The sequence below is a fragment of the Lissotriton vulgaris genome, chromosome 4_1, assembly GCF_964263255.1.
Source record: "Lissotriton vulgaris chromosome 4_1, aLisVul1.2, whole genome shotgun sequence".
Taxonomy (NCBI): Eukaryota; Metazoa; Chordata; class Amphibia; order Caudata; family Salamandridae; genus Lissotriton; species Lissotriton vulgaris.
The window spans coordinates 959,643,734-959,661,689 of NC_141691.1; the positions used below are offsets into that span (position 1 = coordinate 959,643,734).

General features: G+C 43.8%; 1 protein-coding gene across 1 annotated transcript in view; it reads right to left on the reverse strand.

Moving 5' to 3' along the window:
• Window positions 1-17,956, reverse strand: part of VPS4B (vacuolar protein sorting 4 homolog B) — a 516,916-nt gene that overhangs the window by 394,736 nt on the left and 104,224 nt on the right. Inside the window, exon 2 of the mRNA XM_086965223.1 lies at window positions 6,518-6,783. Within this exon, the coding sequence (XP_086821349.1) occupies window positions 6,518-6,544 (27 nt within the window). The 5' untranslated portion in view covers window positions 6,545-6,783. The remainder of the gene's footprint in view (window positions 1-6,517; window positions 6,784-17,956) is intronic.

Genomic DNA, 17,956 nt, shown 5'->3' on the forward strand with positions numbered 1-17,956 from the left:
TGGAACAGAGAAGCTCTCTGTGGCACTGACACTCAGATATATCAATATAAGCTCAAAAGCCAAGTCTATGGTCTCTACTCAGATGCATGAATAGTTTGAAGGTGACAATAAAAAGCTGTGGCTACAACACAGATGCATGCAAGTTTCACACAGCGAGGACTTAAAAGTTCAAAACCTCACTAACTCAAGTCAGTCAGAAAGGATAGCTATCAGAGAATAAATGAATCAGGGACCAAAGTGACCACTTTGTGATCCTCCCCGAGGACAGTACGATTCACTGTATGAAAAATAACCAAGAAGACCATCATCATAAGTAGAATGCCTCTTCACTGGAGAGCATGAACATTACTCAAAGAGTTGTAAGGTGATTAAAGTCAAGTGTTGGCAGCACAGACCTTATGTGTCAGAACCTATTAGAACCACTTATTTCAGCAATAGCAGACCCTAACCGTGTGTGAAAGTGAACTCCCAGTTAAGTTTAACATGGCTAGTGGCTTTCTAGCAAATGAGAACTGCAGTAGTGGATTGCCTGGAGACGTTCCATTAAACTGGAGATTAGGAAGCCTGCTTTCAGGGTAGGGCGGACAGCCTGCTCACTAATGGTTTGCAACCCTGCCCTATACCTAGCCATCTGCAGCCATCAGATTCTTACAGAATCAGAGCTTCATTCAGGGAGAACAGCATTGTAGTATAGATCAAATGGTTTAGCAGAACAGAAATCGGGACAAAAACACAGGCAGATTTATCAGTCCTGTAGGCTGTCATACTCTTTTCTACCTGAGGTCTCTTTTGCTCTGCTGTAATGGGCGTTACGAACAGAGATCCTTCTGCTGTAACTGTCACTTCCCCCGTACTCAAGCAGGCAAGGAGGGAGGAAAAAGGTGGTGAGGAAAGAAGAAACTAGAGAAATTATGATAAAGGTGGACAGGGACGACAAGTGACAAAGAAGGACAGCTAGATAAGAGTACGTTCACAGCAGAAAACCTGAAACATTTAATCAAATAAATAACGTACCTCGATAATGAGGGCAGAAAAGATAAACATCACGAAGAATGTAAACAGCAAGAAACACACAGGGTTGAGATATGAAAAGAGACAAATCAGAGCACAGGGGCAGACAGAGAAAAGTGAGACAGAAAATAACACAAGTGAAAAGAAAGAAAACCCAAAGACTCAGCATACATCAAAACATGCAGTGGCAAAGATAATAGGCCAGGGTTTCATCTGATAACACGTGCAATTCAATTTTATTTATTATGTTTTGGCTCTCAGAAGAGGGCCACATAAAATATACAAGATAAAAACAAGACGAATACATATCAAAATTATGACGATACAAAGACAGGTTTAAGTACAGAACTGACATGCAAAAACAAATCTACGGCAGGTTGGAAAGTCAAACATCTCCAGAGACATATTAATAAATAGCTAAAAAACCTTTAAAAAAGTTAAAAATATGGAAACAGAATATTTCATTAGGAGGGCAATAAAGTGCATGAAGAAAGCCATTCAAAGTGACGATGCCCAGGCGAATACAAATAAACTTTAACCATCTGGAACGCAATTTACGGAGCGCAGGGCAAATCAGTAAGACATGCATACAGTCCTGGGTACTCAATTTGCATAAATTGCACATAGCAGAGGAGCCATACCATTTGGATAACAGTAGATTTAAGGGTACTAAGTCGTAACGCAAAAGAAACCAAAATCTACGAATACCATGCGGTAGGTTCCATGTACATAGGGTTGGGGGAACTTCATCACATAGGAGTTAAGGAGAAGGTCAACATTCCTTTTTTCACAGATTAACTTTTTATCAGACTGAAAACATAGATCCCACGAGGCTTCTTTTAAGACGAGTTTTAACTGTAAGGGAGAATACAAAAACAAAGCGTTTTCATCTAATTTTAGAAGAGTTGCAGCTTTTCTAAAATTACTTACAAGTTGAGAAAACTCTTTAAAATTACCTAATAATTCACTTCTGAGGAGAGCTCTCATTGTCCCTACTTCCGCTCTAGCCAGGCAGGCCACCCATCTTACTAGGGCACATAATCCCTGTACCCAGCTGCTCCTAAGACCGAAGTCAAGCCTGCAGGCGGCCAAAGAGCACGCAGTATTTAGGGAAGATAGAGATCTTAGGAGTTTCCCCTCAATCTTATGGCAAAAGTCCCAATTTTTCACTTCTATAAGTTCTATACCATACAGTATTGTTGCGGGGATTTTAGATCTATACACCTCCAATAGGCTCGAGAAGTGCCTTTTCCCCGTAGCCTGGTATAGGGACTTTAAACCTTTGCCATGGGCGAGAGCTTTGCGTGAACTATGCTCAATGTGGAGCCTCTCACTCAAGTTAGCCGTGATGATTTTTCCCAGGAAGGTATAGGAGTTTACAACCTCCAGTTTTTGGCCCCCAATAAACCAACCAAAATCTACAGATCGGCACTTCTTCTTACCGGCTATGCACATAACTTTACTTTTGGTTACATTGATCTTCATGCAATGGGCTGCGGCAAAGGCATGAAGAGCATGTAACCGATTTGCAAGTCCTTTAGGGGTCAAGTCGAGAATAAGGACGTCATCGGCGTACATCAGGCAGGATATAGGGGTCCCCCCCACCACCGGGGCAATGCCCTCACTGGTAGACAAGGCGGCGGGTAGGTCTGCCGTATATAAGGAGAACAAAAGGGGAGCCAATAAACAGCCTTGCTTAAGGCCATTCAGAGATGGAATTTGATAAGATAGCCCCCTTTCGCCCCCTAACAAGACCCTACACCAGGTCTCTGTATGAAGAGACTGAACCAACTCCAACAGATAGGTTGGAACACCAAGAGCTGCCAATTTTCTCCACAGCGTTCTGCGGTCTACTTTGTCGAACGCTGTGGAGAAATCAATAAAAGCGGCATACACCACCCCTCCTCTCACCTGCACGTATTTGTCAGTAACCACATGAAGAGCGGTGAGGTTGTCTAACGTACCGTGGTCCCTACGGAAGCCAGTCTGTTCAAACGGCAAGATATTGTTCTCCTCGACCCAATCGGAAAGGGAATTTAAAAGACATTTCGCAAAGACCTTTCCGATGGAGTCGAGGAGGGCTATCAGACGGTAATTACTGGGGCTATCCCTAGTTCCCTTCTTAAAAATAGGGACCAAGATACTTCCCCTCCAGGAGGCAGGTACCGTTTGAGACAAAAAGCAGGCTTTATACAGTGGATACAGGATTTTACTCCACCTTAAAGGGTCCTGTTTCAGGACCGTCATGGGGAGTTCGTCAGGGCCCATTGCCCCAGAGACGCGCATGTTTTTTATAGCCATCTCAATTTCTTCTTCTGTGGGGTAATTAATGAGACCTTCGGGTGTAGCATCTAGGGCGATATCTTCACCTGTGATCCCGTTCCCTGTATAAAGGTCCCGAATATAAGTAATCCATACCTCTTCCGCTATAGGGATGGGAGAGGGACTTAGTCTAGTACCACACCCCTTCCCAATTATTGCTCAAAATTCTCTGATCCTACCATGGACAACCGATTCCCTCAAGTTGATCCAAACATTATCCTCCCTTTCCTTTTTTATTTTTAGCTTGAGTCTACTTCTCTTTTTTTTTAGCCTGGAAATTTCTTTTTCACGTTCCATGACTCTATCTAGATATTGTTCACGGACTAATTTATTTATTTCCTTGTTCAGGGTACGCAGTATACTAGGGACCACTACCCCTTTTCTAGGGCGAAAAGTTTTTTTTGCAAGTAAAATGATGTTTCGCATAAATTCTTCAAAATAAACTATTTCGTGCCCACGCCACTCATTTAATGCTGTTAAGGTTTCAGATAAGAAATCCTGTACCCCATTGATGGTGGAAGGATTCCAAAAACACCTTCCCGAAGATGCGTGGAAGGCAGCATCACTGCCGTTAAGAGACCAGGGCGCAGTGGTCATGGGATTTAAAGAAATAGTTATAAACAATAAACTATGGTCGCTCAAGGAAGTAGGTATAATCTTAAGGTCCTGAATATAAGGGAACAAACCACGTGCAATATAATCACACTGGAGTGAGACACTTGAGAAGGAGCCAGCAGGGACAGACTAAGAGAGTGGTGGTTGCAAAGTACCTCCATGCAATTTAATGAAAGGACTGAAGGTGGAAAGATACACCCAAACAGTCAATAGCATTAGGTGAAATATGATTTTTCTACTGAGCTTTGCCAATATATTATTTATTGAAAAAGTGTCAATCCAATGACTGAAAAAGGCTAGCAGAAGAAACCTAATGATTGTAAGAGACAGACTCAAAACCCACTGTATGTGTATTTCAAGCACCCGGGCTGTTTGATAGCCATGCTGTTAAAACACAGATCTAAAAATTGTGAATTGGATTAAAGGAGATACCACAAAATGAAAACCAGAGGAACAGAGTTGATCATAATACCAAGCAAACTACCGAAAGTAGTCAGGATCTGCATGATGCATGCGCAGATGTAAGTGGGATAGCACGTGAGAATAAAGTAATATTGCAGAGTTCTACTGGGGATTCTGCTTCTAATCCTTGTGACATTGCACAGAAGGGTAATGTAGCTACTGCAGAGATATAATCGCAATAAACTTTGCATGCATGTACCAATTGCTCAGGTCACAGTTTATTCTGCAGGCCAGATTGTAATTCCATTAAGAATGGTGCGTGGATAAAGGAAGTTGTTGCAGAAAAATGCGCTCGAGGGTACAGGTTCCAATCATAATGGGCTAAATCAGTAAGTTAAAGCACCAAGTGAAGGGAGTTTTAAATAGCTTGTATGTCACAGGTTCAATCCAGTGAGATGTCTCTCTCCCAGCATTGCACCGACTGTGTGTGTGTTATATTCCAGGAGAATCATGAGATTAAAAAACGAAACTTGAAAGGCTAAAAAAGTGAAATACGTACTTTTAAAAGTCTACCGGGGTTGAACCAATGGCAAACTCGACGCCATGAGTCCAAATAATAATCCATGCCCTAACACAAGGTATATTGATATTAATACGTCAGTGTGCAGAAAGAAGCGCAGTCTTGCAGGTAGATCCGCGACACTGTATTGGCTTCTCTACACTGAATGTGTTGCAATTGTAGGATATGAACATATGATGCACTAGGCTGTGCTGAGCATAAAAGAAATGAAAAAAGATTCCCAAAGAGCAGCAGTTAAGGCTCATAAATTGATGAGCGTGTTTTTGAAAATCTGGTCCGACTACAGTTCTTTACATATACAAATAAAACGGCTCTACCATCCTCCCTAGGAATATATTTCACAATGGAGTACAGATTCACAGGAGAAAAGAAATTAAGGATGTGTACGTTCGCCAATGAAATAGTCTTCCGTTCCAAAAGGCCATCTCTCTAGTCAGGAACAGACAAATTCGTATATGCTAGGGCACAGAGGATACTGGCATGTGTATGGTTGTTTTATACTGGGGGTTTGTAGATCGAGGCATGAGTTTATTAATGACAGGACATAACGAAGCACTGCAGATACTGGACTGAGCAGTACGCTTTACACACTGGACATTGAATAAAGGCCTCGGTAACGTGCATTACAAATTGAGGCACTGAATATATTGACATACAAAAGATGCTGTTGGAGTTGTGGATATTTGCTTGGGGGTGTTGCATTATTTACAGAGGCACTGCTGTAACTGGCTCGACTAACCGGCCGCCTTCGGTACTTTAATAGTGGCATAGAATAGTTCAATAGTTTTTTGGAACTGTAAGGGAAATCTATTGCTTCACATCCCATATTTAATATCTATTCTACTGTAAAATATACTTTGTGCCACATTTTTCCCCAAACGTTTATAAGGTACGGAGTATGAAGTTGCGCTTTACTAAAATATATGGCGTATTTTTGTTGAATCTTGGTACCCTTGTTAAAAAAAATAATTGTTTTCACACCTCCAATACCAAATTTGAGTTCTACAATTTTTAAAGCAAATAAATAACGATGTACATTATTCACACCCAATCCCCACGGTGTCTTCCCACAACGTCATGTGGTTGGCTGTCGATGAGGCGACACGTACCTAACATAACTTTTAATGATGGGCTTCGGTACAAATTAAACGTACTGTTCAATGCACATATAGCGAAATGTAACAGCGAAGGGCTGTTTTTTCATTCAAGAGAAAACTGACAAGCTGATAAACACTCTAAAAACGGACTCTGTTGTAAGCAACGTGACTGTGGTCAGAACCACTAGATCCCTTAAATTGCTCCCACAGATACCTCTGTAAGTAACCATATAGCATATGCACTTCCCCTCAAAAAGGCCCAATGTATTTTACTGTCCAAAGCCAATCCCAAAGTTAGTAGTACAGCGATTAGAAAGGCAACTGCTGGTTTTTATGAAAACGCCCGAACAGAAACGAAAGCGGGTAAGAAAACGGCAGTTAACATTCTGCCTCAGCATAACTACTGCATCTACTGGAAGACTTAAGTGTTGAGAAAGGGCTGGGGAACACTCTCTCACCAGACTACTAGCAGAAGGAAAACAAATAATACCTGCAGGTTGGTGCCGTTAGCGGCCATTGCTGCTGTCCAAACTTCGTCCGGGAGTACGGAACAGGGGTACGGCTGTCGTTACACAGGTGCTCAGAATAGTCGCCTTCTCCTCCAAAAACTTCACCGCAGGCCTCGACTTCAGGGCTTACTTCCGTGTTGATCGAAACCACCCAGGGCTGCGCACTTCCGTCTACGTCAACGCGCACACGCACACCTCCGCCCGGCGCGTGACCACCGCCATGACGTCATCTTCTAGAAGCTACTTCCTGGAGAGAGAGTAAGGTGAGATGTCAAAGCGGTGAAATCACGAAGTTAAACTTCTGTTGGCGTTACCTGCGTTAAACAGACGATGAATGTATCATGCACGAGAAACATTTTTTTCTGAGGCACGTTCTACCAAAAGAAATCAGTCAGTACGCCACCTTTAGGCGGACCGCCTCACTTGGAGGCAAACTTAGGACAGTGACTGTAAACATTCTGGGCAGTAGGTACATTTTATGGACATTTATGTGGTGGCTGCACAATTATAAAATAGATGGTAACACAGATGTGCGTCTCCCCCAGGTAAAGAGCATGCAAATATGTACGCCACACACGAAGCTATAGGTTGTACATCTTTTTTCCTTATCAAACAATCTCGCTGTTCTCTTATTACTCATAACCGTTAATGACCACACTTTAACACCTCCCAACAAGTTAAATGTACTTCCTCTATTGAGCCACCCAGTACCGCAGGGGTCTAGCACACACAGTCTCACAACTAGGGCACAAGTACTAAACAAGCATTTACTATGCAATAGGTCTCGCAATGACATTATTTTGAGCTAATGACATTGTGTAAGTTAAAAAAATTAAAAGGCATTGTTATAATACCAAAAATACCAAAAGCAACACCTATTGCATTGCATAGTGCGGTGTCCGTATTAAAGAAAAAATAAACGTGTGTTTGTGCAGAGAGAGAAGAAATGACGAGACTTGAGATTGGGGAATAAGGCACGGAGAAGATAGTACGAGGAAGGCGTTGGTGTGCAGTGAGACTCTATTCTTAACCCCTTGTATGCTGGTGACAAACCCCAGCCGTCACGCTCCGCGGTGCTCGTGTGCTGATGACGGCTGGGGTTCGTCACAGCCCCGCCCTGTTCGTTTGTTTACCGCACAGCGGCTGAAACGGGCCAGCAGCGAAGGGGTTAATTAAGGCCACACCTCAGCTAACAAACGCTGCAGACCCAATCGCGAAGGTACTGGCCCCTTAAACGCTCTACTCCCAAAGAGCATTAAGTGAGTGATAATGCTATTAGTAGGCTTTAGGTGCGAGTTAAGTTGTTTTAAACTGCCTGTCACTGTTCTTTCGGATTTTAAATTGCACTGCGCCACTAAAATCTTCTGCTCATTCATTTGCACTCTCCACTAATTTAATGGTTTCATTTAAGCTATAACTGATGGTACTTGCATTTGATATTTTAATATCGAAACTTTGTCCGTACCTCGCTCATTCCTCTTGTTTACCGCCCGCGTTTCCTCCCCGTTCCACCACAGCTGTTGCTGATTGAGTGGAGGGAACATCAACGCTAGATTTCTCCTCACTTCTGCCAGAACACCTAGTGGACGCCATCTTGAGAGGGAGACGGTCTAGTCTCTCCGTAGGTGTACTTTCCTCACAGTACAAAAGTGGGGAATGGCGCAGACGTGCAGCGGATAATGCTGTTAGTAGGCTTTAGGTGCTAGTTAAGTTATTTTTAACTGCCTGTCACTATTCTTTCGGATTTTAAATTGCACTGCACCGCTAAAATCTTCCTCTCATTCATTTGCACTCTCCACTAATTTAATGGTTGCATTTAAACTATAACTTATGGTACTTGCATTTGATGGTTTAAAATCGAAACTTTGTCCTTAACTCATTAATTCCTCTTGTTTACCGCCTGTGATTCCTCCCCGTTCCACCACAGCTGTTGGTGATTGAGTGGAGGGAGCATCAACGCTAGATTTCTCCCCACTTCCGCCAGAATACCTAGCGGATGCCATCTTGAGAGGGAGACGGTCTAGTCTCTCCATAAGTGTACCTGCCTCATAGTACAAAAGTGTGGAATGGCACCGGCGCGCAGCGGGCGCAAGCCCGTCTGCATCCGGACCGCTTCCATCGCCAGTTATCCTGCCGGTTTCCATCCAGATAAGGTATTTTTGCCGACTCACTTAAGGCATCTAAATAATAACAGTAAGTGTGGCCACCATATGGAAGTAGACAAAATAAGAGGCCCTGTAACTTGCTGATGATGCCTAGCAGAGTTGCCTTTCGTTGAAGTCAAACACACAATGGTAGGAAATAAAGCTGCCAACTATCAGGTTCTAATAAAGGGGGATTAATCAATGCACGTTCCTTGGTCAAACATGCACTTGATATTAGAGAGCTAATCGTAGAACAAAAATTACACTGTTTAAGCATAATAGAAACTTGGTTAGAGGAAAATTGTAACCCAGATATTGCAACTGCCCTGCCCCCCAACTATACGATCTGTAGGAAAGACAGAGAGGTTATTAGGGAAGGGGGGTCGGCCATTATCCACAGAGACTCACTACAATGGAAACATTTCGACCTACATACCATTAAGGGAGCAGAAAACCTCGGCTTCTGCTGCGCTATAAATGTCTCCCTTTCGTTTTCCAGGGCTTTGCTTTACAGCCCTCCTGGCCATAGTAGTGCATTTCTTGACTCATTAGGGGAAACACTCAACCACACTCTTCTCAGATACGCCAATTTCACCATGGTCGGTGATATTAATCTGCACCTAGAATGCGGTAACGACCTGGGGGTCTCCATCTTTCTGGAAATATCTACTCCCCTTGGCTTGAATCAGCTAGTTAGGGCGCCAACACACAGGGCAGGGCATACCCTGGATTGAGTTTGCTCCAACTTCACCTCACTCCTTACAGATACGCCGACTCCTCAGGCCTGGTCGGATAATTACTTTATCCAGTTGACCATCTTAATGCCTAAGACTGCACAGGCAGCAAAGAACACTCCTATGGCAGTGCCTAGGCGTAAATTAACCCTAACCTGCCCTATATTGCGCAAGAAAACAAGACAGTTCTTACTGGTGATCCCTTAGAGGATTCTTACAGTTTCCACACATGGATGCCGGCTATAAGTGAGGAATGAATCCCATCTAAACACGCTACTAGAAGGGGCAAAGCAAAATCGCATAATGACCCATGGTTTACAAAAGATCTAGCGAAGCAGCACCTACACTGCAAACAACTAGAAAGTAGGGGCTACGAGTTAGCCGCTTTGCATGTTTTTAAAATTTACAGGAAACAATATCATACTGCTATTAAGTTAGCCCCAAAAGATTTTTTTTAACAGACTAGCTATGGCCAAGCACAATCAAAAAGAGATATTTTCAATCATAAAATCTTTTATTGACCCCCAAAGCGTTACACTCAGAAATTCTCCCCTCTCAGACTCTCTGCAATGATATTGCGATATAATTTGAGGACAAGATTAAGAATATCCAAAAGGATTTTGGAAGAGTAAGTTCACAAGAAGTCGTCAGTGATCATGATTTGGACCAGATTCACAATAGGTCCTCCTTGCATGCCTTTCAACCTGTCACTCTTCCACGTACACATGCAGCAATTTTAGCCTGTAAATCAGGTTCACCATTGGATGTGTGCCCCTCTGTGATATTACATCAAATCATGGATATAGTAAATCCAGTGATCAACCAAATTGTTAATTCCTCTCTTGGCTCCGGCACAGTGCCTGACGAGTGGAAACTTGCCATAGTGAAGCCAATAAAGGAAAAACAAAACATGGACTCATCCAACTTTTCCAATCTTCAGCCTATATCCCTGCGGCCAATTTTGGGTAAAATAACTGAAAGAATGGTCTATAAGGAGCTCTCAAACTTTTTTGAAACCTCTCAGACCTTCCACCCTCGACAGTAAGGTTTTCGCCCCAAACACTCTATAGAATCTGCACTGCTAGAGATAACAGACATTCTGAAATTTATCACAGATAATGGCAGGAAGGCAGTGCTGAACCTGCTTGATCTGTCTGCCGCCTTTGATACCATCTCTCAGGACATACTTTTGGCCAGACTAAAATCTTGCAGCATTTCTGACACTGCACTGGCCTGGATCAAGTCCTTCCGGACCAACCGGAGGCAAGCGGTCTCTCTCGGCCCCTTCCTTTCTTCAGAACTCCCCATTACTGCAGGAGTCCCACATGGCTCCTCACTCAGTCCACTTCTATTCAATGTATACATGGCTCCGCTTATCTCCCTTATTTCATCATATGGGATTGAGATAACATCTTATGCTGACGATCCGCAGCATAAAAATTCTATGGATGCAGAAGAAAAGTTTAAATTCTGCCTTACAGAAGTCGTCAAATTGATGAAAAACAACCACCTCCGTTGTAATACCGCCAAGACAGAAATCCTGCTGATAGGAAAAGACAATCCCTTTCAACCTAAGGCTTGGTGGCCCGAGGATGTAGCAGCTCCCCCCATCCACTGTGGAAGGGGTTAAAAATCTGGGAGTGTTGTTCGACTTTTCTCTCTCTTTGAAACCACATGCACTTAGGGTGGCTGGGACCTGCTTTGGTTGAATTAAAACCTTGAATTTGTTTGTTGATCTTATCCTTCTTTCAGCCAGAAAAACAGTTGCGGTGGCGCTGATACTTTTGCGCCTAGACTATTGTAACAGCCTCCTGGCAGGGGCCAATAAATCAACCCTGAGGAGGCTGCAGGTGGTGCAGCATGCAGCAGCCAGATTGGTCTTGAAACTTCCTCGTAGGGCTTCCGTCTCAGCAGCACAAGAGAATTTTATTAAAACTTCTTGTTACCACCTTTAGAGCTATTCGGCGACTGTGACCAGTATATCTTTGCACAAGATTCACACCATATACTACAATGTGTTAGGTGCAAAGGCCTGGAATTTAATGCCAAATAACTTGAGATCGATAGAACCTGAAATACAGTTTAGGAAGGCCCTAAAGACCTGGATCTTTGGAGCAACAGATTAATTCTGCCAAGCCCTCATCTAGGTCTCCATTCTCCACTGCTAAGTTTGTTTTTATCTGTATAGCACCAGGAGCTCCTTCCGGAGTGACAGGTTGCGCTTTAGAAGTACCTCATTTTCAATTTAATTTCAGTGAGTGTACCTGTGTGTGGGTAAGTATCTGCATGTCTGTGAGTAAGTCTGCCTGTACCTGTGTGCTAGTGTCCATACCTATTAATATAAGACTAAGCAACTGAAAAGGCATAATGTTTTGGTGAAAATGCAGAGTTTACCATCATTTTTTTAACACAAAATCACTGCAACAGTGGGGCGCCCCATGTGTAGCTTTTTATACACGGTAGTAAAAAAAATTAATTAAGTTGCCTCAGTTACAGTTTTGTTCTTGCCATGTTCACACTTCAGGTATTCAAGCAACAGCAATTAAAGATGGCATTTCATGGCAAGTCTGTCAGGTTGCAAAAGCTTACAGTTAAATGGTTAAGCAATTCTAATAGACATGCACGTTCTCCAAAATAAACGTAGATGCATATATGTGGTTTGATGCACACAGCTGATTAGTGTATCATCCAATCAAAAATTGCGCTTTTGATTCAGGGAAATAAAATAGTGTTCTGTGACTGGAAACATAGCTTCAAAAAGATCAATATAACTCCCTTTTCAGTTCACCGCTAATCTACATTTCCTTTTGGTATTTCAAGACAAAGCTGGTTGTGGAGTCAAGCTCCAACTTCGAAGCACTTCATAAAGTTCAAAACTTTGAAAGAAATAACTGACTATAAAAAATAAAAGCACACATCCACTGCAGAAACAGACCTTTTGAAGAGGTGGAATTGGTTCAGTAGTCAGAGCCTCCTCCGGGCCTGTGTCCCCCAGGGATTAGCGCCGTGGAGGCTCCTGGGGTGACACGTCTACAGATCTGGCGCCATAGCACTTGAACCCCACCCACCCCAACTTATCCCGGCATACCCTCATCTGCAAACCGGAAACTGTTGTGCAGCCGGAACTGAGCTCGCAGAGCGCGTGCAACACCCATGCATTGCAGGCAACGTGTGGCGCTTTATTGTATATATCTAATTTAGAGCGTATATCTCTTTACAGAAGGGAGACCGATCAAACTAATTCACATTGTGACATCAACCTTGCAAAAAAATCTATGGATTTGTACGCAGATCGACCGTCACAAGTTTCAGCAACTTCGAAGTGAGAAACCGAAGGTAACGCTGGGGAGCATTTGCCAGTGTTTCAGAGGTAGTCCCTGCAGCCTGGACAGGCCTTTCACCTCTGTCTACCTCTGCACAAGTCGACACATTTACGTTTATCCCCAAATAACAGATTTAGTTGCCATGCAGAAACTTTGCTGTTAGAATCACATGACTGTTTGTCTCTTAAAAGCTCACCTGTGGCAGCTGTCAGTCGGTAAAAAAATCTGGTGCAGTGGGTATTAGGAGATAATTTGTGAAGGGGGCGTCTAAATTTCGACTGCCAAGGGGCCTCCAGGCACTGGTCGCGGTGTACACCCCTAGTCCCTCCTGTTAAGCCCCAGTTTCTGCTGCAGTGTGGTACCCCTAGATTGTGCCGGGGCTGAGGCCTGACGCCTGACATTCCCATCCTGGTGCGTGCTGTTTCCCACATGACCCGCGCGCTGCATGCAGGCCCTGCTGGAAAGACTGTGCTCGACAGGCAGTCCCATTGAAATTGCTTGAAACCATTAAAACATACTTTACATTGTTGCTTACAGACGGTAATGACAATAATGACCCCTGCAATGGGCGCTTCCTTTTTCAAGACTGCAGCGGTTCCGCCGAGCCCTCTTTTCCAGGAATTGCTTCTGCTTTGGGTACAGAGTCGCTCTGCAATAGCCGTCCCCTTATACATCTATTGGTGGTCCAGAAATACGAAATATACACACTGGCAGCTGCATGGCGGCGGCTTTCAAAAGTGCCTTGAGAGACGTGGAGCGTGGACTGGCAGGCCTGCACCCATGCTTCTTCACTACGGGTGTGCACGTTATTTTGCAATCTTCTTGACTAGAAAATCGAAATGTTTTTACTTTCACTACAATTTATGTGTCATACGTATTGCATATGTGTCACTTTTTAAAACAAACAAATGAGTTCTGCATAAACTTTTTTTGTTTGTTTTGTTGCAGTTATATATAGCATGAACTCGACCTAAAGGTATCAGAGCGCTTTACATGAGCACCAATTACATTACAGACGACTCAAACTATAAATAATTTGTAGAAAAGCCCCACCTCCCTTCCGTAAGTAGTTGCTGAAACTTTAAGGCCACTGATTTGTTCCGTTTAGTACCCAAGATCAAAGTATGTATGGTTCAGAGCCCATTCCTCTATATTCCATCTCAACATTTAAATCTCATTTGTGGAGGAAAAGCTGCAGTGTTCTAACAACGTTTGGGGTTTTATCTCAGCCCTAGAAGGTGCAAGCAGTTTCTGGTTTCTTTTACGCTAGCCTGCACCAGCTAATAAAAGTTTTTGTTTTTTTCAAAAAGAGTTACATTGTGATCTAGTTAGAGCACACCATCATGTGTGCATGTGACACCAGTAAACGGTGTCAGAAATAGCACGGAGAATGGCCAGGAAACAGTGACAGCCCCTCGATTAAGCTTGTGCAAAACGGTGTACTTTTCCACGCAGAATTACGTAAAATGAATTTCAAGACATTATGCAAAATTACGAGAAATACACTCTAGGGCCTATGGAGGGGAAATTGAACGCAAACGCTTACCTCACGTTCAAAGTCACTCGAGAAACTTACTGGCAAGGGGCCAAGTTCGGGAGAAAAAGTCCCCTGAGACCCATTTTATGTTGAGGCTTGACTCCCATTCCCAAAATATATTTTTCTGCTTCAACCAGTGCTGGATAGCAAAACGACGTTCCATATACGCTGCCAATTAGCGTAATTTACAAAGTGGCGAAAATATTATCCCTGGCCCATCCACGGTCCTGCAGAGAGGGCTCCTCATAGTGATTCGGGATCCGATTTGTAGAAGTTTTCCATTCCCGGGGGAGCAGTCAGGTTTACTTTTGATGCGCCAGTCCCCTCTGCAGGCTGGATAATGCCTGGCAGGAGCAGTGGCTTCTTCAGCAGACAGAGACGCATCAGGCAGACGAGTAACTGACCCCGTCCCAGCCCCACCGGCATTCACGAGGCCTATAGAGCCTGGGGAGAGCTCACACCTGTGATGCAGATCGATATGTTTGATGGGAATAGATTGGCCAGAAAAATCAAACCACGCAGCGGATCAAATGAGGTATAAAAAGTCCGAGGAATACGGAAACCTGTCCGAGAAGGAACACACGACAGTCAGTAGTTATGTACACGCAGACTGCAGGGACGCACAGCAGCAGCAGTGCACTCAACAGATATTGCTAGGAAACTGAATCAGCAGTGGACTCGCAGCTACTGCGGAAACACACAGCGGAAGTGATGCTTACAATGCAGTGGTGCACAAAGTTAATGCTGGGACACTCAGCAGCAGCGGTGTACTCACAGCGACAAACAAATCATACTTTTTTTCCTCAATATTACATATTTTATCGCCAAATTCTCAAATATCGTCACATATGTTAGGATATTGTCAGTGTGCAGGGTAGTGCCTGCAGACTTTCTTATCTTTAGGTGGGGCATCTGTTTCTAATTACCATGGCCGCACTAAGGCCATGCTAATTAGAAACAGAAGGCACACCCTAAAGATAAGAAAGTGCTTCACAACAGCCGTGAAGCAGATGACCCAGTCCGGAGGGGCAGGACAAAAGGGAAAAAGGGCAATGGCCTTAAAGCATAATTTTCAATGGGAAGCCAGCGTTTAGAATAAAAGCTGACGTGACCTAATGAAAATGATAGGCGGGGCTTCGAGTTCCCTTCTCAAGTCTCCTTGTTCACAAGCAGTCTCGCAGAGCGTTGCGTTGCGTTGCAACACTAGGCGAGACCTAAAATTGAAGTGGAGGGACTAACCTAGTTAATCAGAATGCAAGTGGTATCAAGGCACGTGACACTGTGGCACGTGACATCACGGCGTGTAACATCACAGGAAGTGGCATCATAAGAAGTGACATCAGATCTTGAGCCCCACATATATGTTTTGCAGGTCTATCATGAGTACATTGGAGCACATTTCGAATATACACGCAAACTCTCCTGATTGAGGCAGAAGATTCACACTTTTAAAAGCTATGCATAAAACAATGTTGCCTTTTGTCAGCTCAAACGGCCTCTACCCATAGTGCTTTACAAGAAAAAATAGTGGTACTTAAATTATTCCAACGCCTCCTCAGGGGTAGTTAGCACTATATAAATTACATTTATTTTGAGTAAATACCGGGAAAGATCAGTGCATCTGACATTCTTACAGTGCATGCATATCTTGTAAACAGGGACTGAACAAAGTGAAAAGCGGCCTCTCTCAAGTATGTGTGAAGTGCTAAACAGGTGTGTGCCTCTGTTTCCCCCTCTCCTGCTTTTGCTACTAAGTGTGAGGCTCCTGACTGCTGCCAGACAGGAGACTCAACAAAAGGAGGCTTGATGACTCCTCAAATTGGGCCTTTGTTCTGGGCCCAGCAGGAGTCAAGAATAAGAAAGCCCCGTCCGAGCCCGCACGTTGTTGTGATCGGAAGCAGATAACAACGTGCAGGCCCTGCAGAATGTGTCACAGTGTTTGCAAATAACACCGGGACGCAATTTAGCATATTTTTTAGTGGGGCCTAACTTCTTGGTAGGGTGGACGGTGCCCACTCTGAAAATAGTGGACGGACCCCGTGCACCTGCGTCTACCCCTGACTCGAGCCCTGCTCACAACACTATATCTCCCCCTTTGTTAAAAAGTACAATCAGCAATTATACTGCATATTTGATTAGTCGTGGAGTCGTTGGCACTAGTCGTCCAGATTGACCGACATGAAGTGGTTGAGATGCACTGGTCAGGCACCAATGGTACAGGTTCTGATGCTTGATCTGGACATTAAGGCGTGAGAGCCTCATCTGTAAGTGTTGGGGCTGATGATCGAAGGGGTAGGTCCTTGAAATGTGACGAGTCCCTAGTAACTGAGTGGAATGATGTGCTGTCACCATATGTCACTTGCACGTCACAACACTAAAAGGATTGACAGCAAATGGAGATTATTTTTTCCGCTTTGCTTGACCAGGATTAATGTCATTGAAAACTGTTTCTTGGGCTCGCTGATGCCGATCGGCATACATCTTCAGCTTGCTCTTTCGAAAAGTGTTGGTGACCCGAGCTTTGTCAGCACTCAAGGAATGCTCTACTGTCAGCTGTGGGAGTTTGGTTCCGATGGCTCTCCCAAATAGCCAAGAGGCAGGATTTTCACCTGTAGTGGAGGGAGGAGTTAAACGATAAACAGGAAGGGCCTGACACAAGGCTTGCTTTAATTCAATCCCCTTCATGGATGCTAACTGAATAACCCTTTTGACGATACCCATAAATAGCTTGACAACACCATTCGCTTGGGGCAACAGAGCTGTACCTGTTTTGATACTGGATATTCATTCTGACTAGGAACTCTCAGACCTTTTTGCTGCTGAATGACAAACCATTGTCAGATTTGAGGATGGTGGGGATACCCCCCACGCTGCAAACATTTTGTTCCGCTCCTCAAAGAACTTGTCAAGGTTTGTTGATGATAACTCCTCTACCACAGGGAAACATGAATATTCATCAATGACTATCATGAGATGATGTCCGTTTCCTAGGGGCCCAAAGAAATCAACAGTAATCCTTTCCCAAGCCTATAGGAAGGTCAGACCTGGTCAGTGGATGTTGAGTGACTTTGGAGGAATGGCAGTTGCAGAGGTGGCACTCTTTGAGTTCTCTCACAGAACTCTTTTCTAAGTACAGGAACCACACTCAGTCTTTATGGGTTCTTTTGGTAGCTACAATACCACATCGTCCTTCATGGGCTAGTTTAATGACCTGTAGTCTTAGGCTCTGAGGTATGACAGTACTTGACCCTCTCAATACAGCACCTTCTTTAGTGTTCATCCTGTCTGTTTTTGAACTTTTGAAACTCAACACCGTCAGCAAGAGGTCGAACACTCTTTTTCCAGGAATGAGTAAGAATGATGTCTTTGAGGATATGTATGTTCTTGTCAGCATTAGTGGCTTCAATAATCTGTTTGATTGATATGGCCACTGGCGTTACTGGACTTCACAATGAAGTTGATGTACTCCTCAGCTGGCTTGGACATTGAACAGTGATTATTCATTGGTACTCGTGAAAAATAAGCAGCAGGGTTCTGGTCTTTACCCGGCTTGTGTACAATTGTATAATCGTACTCTTGCAGCCCCAAATCCCATCTATCAATGTGAGGGGGCATCTTGGCTTTTGAATTTCCAAAGAAGGTGAGTAGTCCTTGGTAGTCTTTTATGATAGTGAAACATTTT